The sequence below is a fragment of the Canis lupus genome, chromosome 23, assembly GCF_003254725.2.
Source record: "Canis lupus dingo isolate Sandy chromosome 23, ASM325472v2, whole genome shotgun sequence".
Lineage (NCBI taxonomy): Eukaryota > Metazoa > Chordata > Mammalia > Carnivora > Canidae > Canis > Canis lupus.
In genome coordinates this window covers 48,471,280-48,477,279 of record NC_064265.1, presented here as the reverse complement: position 1 = coordinate 48,477,279, position 6,000 = coordinate 48,471,280, and the positions used below count along the sequence as shown (strand labels likewise).

The following is a 6,000-nucleotide window of genomic DNA, read 5'->3' as shown; positions in this document are numbered from 1 at the left end:
AAAGGCCCAGGAAAACGTGGCCGCCAAGAGGGGAATATATCTTGCTAGTTCTAGAGAAGGTGCACCCATATTTTTCCCTCTTCCATCACTAACTTGAGTAGAAATCCAACAGGGCTTTGATTGGCGTTTCCTACCACATGCCGTATGTTAGTAAATAGGAGATACAGGGAAACTGAGTATCCAGCATTTAAAGTTTACAGCAGTTTTGAGGGCAGAATTAATTATAAGATGATCCCCAATGTCACACTCCCCGCCCCCCATGTTAAACCTGTGATCCTGTCCTGCTGCATGGTCAAGGAATCTCACGATCTAATTAAGGTCACACATCAGTTGGTTTTGAGCTAATCCTAAGGGTGACCATCCTAGAGGCCCAATATAATTCTACGATTTCTTTAAAAGCAGTTTTCTCCAGCTGGTAGCAGAAGATGGAGTCAGATTCCAAGTGTGAGAGAGACTCAACATGCCACCGGTGCCTGGAAGATGAAGGACCCCGTGGCAAGGAGTAAGCACAGGTTCAAACCGGCATGAGCAGGAAAGACCAGCGCTGGCTGAGCAAGCAGCCGACGGACGCTCTAAGGCGAGAAGCTGCAAGCCGTGCCGGCCTTCCCACTGCGGGTGGAACTGAGGGACCGGAAGTGGGTGTTGGTCTGGAAGCCTTTACGTTTGGGGTGTTCTGTTATGCGCAGAAAACCCAACCCCTTCCACCAAGACTCACAAGGTGATGAAAACTTCACAAAGGTTCGGACAGTGGGTAGCCAAAGTCAGTCCGATCTGGCAGCTCGGGAACCACGAACTATTAAGGTAACTCGCTCCGTCTGCGCAGTTTGGTGGAAACTGGAAGAAACACCGGGGCTCAGCTCTTAAAAATGTTGCAGCCTTCAGGGCAGCTGATGCCAACAGGGACGCCACAAGGAAAGGTCGGTGCCCTTTAACGCTAGCTGTAGGTCCCTCCTGAGTGGATCTCCAGCAAATTACATATTTAAATGAACATATGCTTGAGTGAATTAAATCACACAGATACACAAGAACAGTTATATACAAAATCTTTATAAATTCACTTATTTCACCAAAAGTATACAAGCAGTATCAATTCGTTGGGACAAAAAGGAGTACTTTCATTCTCCGCAGGCCACGGAATGAAGTCCTTGGACAGCTCCAAGCAGCTCTCCGTCCGTAGGAACTGAACTAGGTTTGAAAACAGCGCTGTCCGAGAAAGAGGACAACTGAGGGTGGGAAGGAGACCCTGAATGTGTTAAACCCCCGCCGTGTGACCCCACTCTACCCGAGAACCGTACCGGCCTGCTTTCTCCATAAGGCTGTGATTTGTAAAATGCACACGTTTCCAAGACTGTTTAACATCTCTACTTATAAATTAATTCACAGGATTCATATCATTGCTTTTTAGCTTCAAATGGATATTAGCCAGAAATTACACAAAACGATCCCTCTGCAAGCAACACCTTTACTCCTCCTTCCTAAATGCAAACGTCACGAGATCAGATTACAACGTCCTAACCTCTAAGAGGCCTGTGACCTGAGACAGGAGACCCACACCTCGTTCTACCAACCTGCAGACCTCTCCTACCGCGTCCACCGCTATCACTTCGCTGCCGGGCCCGGATCTCAAGGAACTCGGGGCCTAGCTTGTCTTTTACACCCGGAAATGTGTACGTAAGTAAAGGAGAGTGATCCGGGGACGAGAGGCCCCGGGTGCGCCACACGGCTCACTGCTGAGAGGGCAGGTCACGGGGTGTGAGCCAAGCACACTTCCTAGCAGCCACGCGCGCGGGGCTTTACTTCGCTCGCCTCATCCACGATCTGGGTACCTGGCTGGCAGGCGGCAGGCAGGTGGGACGAGCCACACGCAGATCTGAGTCCTTGAATAACGTGCCCTTTGCCAGGTTTTCTCCCTTTGTAGAAGAACACGGAGAATCGTCTCTCCTTGCCCCAGTGGAGCAGATGAAGTTCTGTGGACATCCACAGCTAAGGTCTCCAAATCCTGCCAGCAAGACCTTTAGTGCACATCAAGTGGGTTCCCCTAAAGACCAAATGGTACGTTTCAGTTAGGTACCATGCTGGCATCTGGAGACCTTGGGGAGCCCTACTTTGACCTTGAGATTGGGTTTTAGCCAACTTCCTGTTGAGGAACAGGAGTAGGAACAGCCAAAAATCTTTAATAAAGAGATGGTGAAAGGCGGAGAAAGCAGCCTCGTGTCAGTTTATCAGCTCATTCGGGACGATCTAAAAAAAGTAGGACCCTCTCCTGTAGGCAGGATTTTTTTCACTTCTGTGAACCATTGAAATTCTATCTTATTTGAGTAGCTTGGGTTTTATTAGAGACCAATATCGGGTGAGATGGATTTAAAACGAAAATCTCTACGGCAAGCATCTCGCCTACGAAGGAGGGAAGAGGCGGCAAAAATTCAAGTGTCCATTTCCCTGCCCTGGGAAGGGTCTAGAACAACGCAGCAGCTCCCCTTGGAGCCCTGCCTTGCGAGATCCTCCGCATCGGAATCCGAACCAAGAAGAGGCGACACAGGTATTTACAAAACCGGGCGTTTCTCCCAAACCGAACCTCCTGCTCATCCTGGGAGAACCCTACGAAGGAGCCCTTAAAGGGGGGCAGTGGCGTTCTTGGCCACGCGGGGAAGGCGCCAACCAGGGTCCGGCATCTAGCACCCTTGCTGAGTACCCGGCAGCAGCTGAGCCCCCACACCCGGCCCCCATGCAGCCCGCGAGCCCCGTGTGGAAGTGACTGGCCGTGCACACGCTGAGCCACGCGGCCCCGCGTCGGCAGCTGTTCTCACTCGAGCTGCACGCAGGCTGCGGCCGAGGAAGGCGGCGTTGGCCTACACGTTGGTCTCCAGCCCCAGCAGGCGCCCCATCCTCTCCACGTTCTTGTCGATGGTCGCCTGGCAGGTAATCTCCTTGGCGCATTCCATGGGGAACCAGCCCCTCTCCCCGTCCCGCAGCCGTTCGCCTTCGTACCAGCCTGCAGACGAGAGCAGGGGCCTCCTGAGGCAGCCGGGGGACGGCTCTGGGCCCGGGACTGCAGGGCCGCCCCCCACCCGCCCCCAGCTCGTGTGGCCGCCGACGGAGGCGAGGAGAGGGCAACGGGGGAAGGCCTCAAGACAGAATGAGCGACACCCCGAGGTGGGACGCCATCGGGGGCGGCTGGCGAGCCCGTGGTGCAGGGCGGGGAGGGGGGTGCTGGGCACAGGGCCTGCAGGCAAGGGAAGGAGTGAGGAGGGAAGAGCCTCTGGAGAGCAGCACGGAGTCACCGAGGGACGGGGAAGGGGGGACTCTTCCAGTCGCTTTTGACTGTGACTGCTTCACGTTCCAAAACATTACAAGAACATTACAGAACATTACAGGCAGCTGTGCTGCCAAGGGGAAGCCGGCGCCCGGAAGGCAGCCCCGGGGAGGCGGGTGATGCACACCTGTGCCAAGCTGGGCCACTCACCGTCGCCGACCCGCTGGTAGATGAGAACCACGTCGGCCACCTGCAGGGACAGCTCGTCGGGCTGCTTGGCGGTGAACGACCGAACGACTTCCACCTGGGTCAGCGCTGCGACGGGGAAGGCGACAACGCTGAGCGCGGCGGGGACAGCCGTGCACCTCAGGCCCAGGCAGAAACGCTGCCTCAGACGCCCAGGAGCCCCAGGGGCCTTCCACGGTGCCCGAGTCCCCGCAGCCAGCAGCCCGACAAGGAGCCGCGGGCCCGGCCAGAGAGCACACAACAGCCGTTGTGCGTGGGGAAACCGAGGCCAGACACAGGCTGTGGCCCGGCCCGGCTGCAGGACACCTGTCCCCCCGCCGCCCGGACAGGGAGGCACCGCTCTGCAGCTCCCCCAGAATGCTGAATCGGAACCCGGCCAACCCCAGGGACTCCCCCAGAATGCTGAATCGGAACCCGGCCAACCCCAGGGACTCCCCCAGAATGCTGAATCGGAACCCGGCCATCGGAACCCCAGGGACTCCTGGGACGGAGTCACGGACGGCAGCTCTTAGTGTTTTAACAAGAAACCTGCTTTGTGGGCGACGCTCAAACCGACCACGGTAGCTGCTGCTCTAAGCGCGAAGCTGTGACTTTGCGGTGCTCCGGGATGAGCAGCGGCGCTGCCCCTGGTTCTCTCCACCTGACCTCCGGGGAGAAATATCCAGAGGCAGGAATCTCGGGGGGAAGCCGCTCATCCAGGCACGTGACCCCGCCCGACTGCAGCGGTTCCACTCCCCAAGCAGAATGGATCCTCTTGGATATTCTTACTTGATGTAAATAATCCATGTCCTCAGTGCTATCACTTTAATAAATAAGGCCACAAGGGATGGCCAATTTTTTTTAAAAAATACATTTCCGCTTAGATTCAGAGTGTCTGGAGAAGGCTCACACGTGCGGCCCCTGCCCTCTACCGACCGCTGAAAACCTAAGAGCTTCACAGTGCAGGAGGCCTTTCCATACAGGTTAACCTAATCCTGGCAATCACCCCGTACTTTCTATGGTGATGCACCTGCCTTTGGGGGTGACTAAATTGCCACGTTTATACAAGAGAGTGAACCTTGGATTTGGATTCAGATCCCGTGGCTTCCCAAGCAGGGAGCAGGGGTGGTGGCCGGTGACTATCAACCCAGCGGCCCTGGGACGCCTGGTGGCTCAGTGGCTGAGCGTCTGCCTTCGGCCCAGGGCGTGATCCTGGGGTCCCGGGATCAAGTCCCACGTCGGGGTCCCTGCACGGAGCCTGCTGCTCCCTCTGCCTGTGTCTCTGCCTCTCTCTGTGTCTCTCTCATGAATAAATAAATAAAATCTTTAAAACTCATACTAAGCCAGCGGCCAGCAGGGGGCACAGCTGCCCTCCCGGTACTCACAGGTTCGGTCCAGGGGCGGCTTCCCGCTGCTGCGTCCCAGGGCGGTGATCCAGCGGGCCCGCTCGCTCCTAAACAGAGGGGACATCCAGGTTCAGGGCCCTTGAACAAAGAAGGAGGGAACCGAGACAGGGATTCCCGGCGGGTTACGGGGCTGGCCTTCAGGGTCGGGGAGGGCGCTGGGGCCGAGGGGGCGGGTATCTTATTTTAAAAAGATAATCTGGGGATTGTGGGCGGAACACTGGTCATCCTGTTAGAAGATTCTGGATGAAGTTGGCTAATTACTGGTCAACTGGGATCTGTCCTGCGACGGTGCAACGTTTAATAAGGAGCCGATTGCACAACACCTCGTTGCAGGAGATACTCAGTGCACTTGATCCGATTTCACATTTCAAAAGAGTAAATTCCATTTTAAAAAATTCCGAGGCGGTCGGTCTGTCTGCATCCTCCCCGCTGCCCCCCCCCCCCCCCCCCCAGCCACACCGTTTCAGACCCGACGAATCCAGACCTTAAGGTGCTTGAGCTCCCCTTGCAGCTAATACCGTCCAGCCTGAGCCTTCCTGAACTAAGTTCTTTTAACCTTTTTTTGGACCGTGTGCAAGTGCTCCAATGAACAGAGCCAAAAGTTTTTTTTTCAAGGAATAACTGAGACTTTTTAAATAATAAGCTTTGCGATGATACGGAACAAGGTAGTCATTTCACGAGAGGTCAGAAGTCTCGCTTAAGCATCTCTCCAGGATAGAGTCCTCCCCGGTTTTTGATCTGGAAAGTCACGTAGCAGGATCGCGGCTGATACGGTGCTGGCGCTCCCGACGCGCACCTGCCCACGCGCCGCCTCCTCCTCCAGGGGTCCCACTCCTGGGGCAGAGGGACCCCGGACCTCAAGGAGCCCCGCTCGGGGGACCCTGGGCCTCAGGACCTCGAGGAGCCCCGCTCGGGGACCCCAAGACTTCAAGGAGCCCCGCTCGGGGACCCCAGAACCTCAAGGAGCCCTGCTTGGGGACCCCAGGACCTTGGAAGCCTGAAAAACCCTGAAAGTGGGTCAATCCCTGTTTCCTCGATGACCAAAGACCCGCTAGTGTCACCTGCCTGCCTGTCTTTCCGGGGTGGGTGCTGCGGTCCCCGGAGGACCCGAGCTCC

The 6,000-nt window shown here is 56.2% G+C and overlaps 1 protein-coding gene across 1 annotated transcript in view; it reads right to left on the bottom strand.

The window, feature by feature from the left end:
• Positions 1 to 1,026: 1,026 nt before the first annotated feature.
• Positions 1,027 to 6,000, bottom strand: part of ARHGEF26 (Rho guanine nucleotide exchange factor 26) — a 112,763-nt gene continuing 107,789 nt past the window's right edge. Inside the window, exons 14-16 of the mRNA XM_035705114.2 lie at positions 4,864 to 4,931; positions 3,464 to 3,568; positions 1,027 to 2,992 (exon numbers count right to left, since the gene is read on the bottom strand). Of these exons, the coding sequence (XP_035561007.2) occupies positions 2,850 to 2,992; positions 3,464 to 3,568; positions 4,864 to 4,931 (316 nt within the window). The 3' untranslated portion in view covers positions 1,027 to 2,849. The remainder of the gene's footprint in view (positions 2,993 to 3,463; positions 3,569 to 4,863; positions 4,932 to 6,000) is intronic.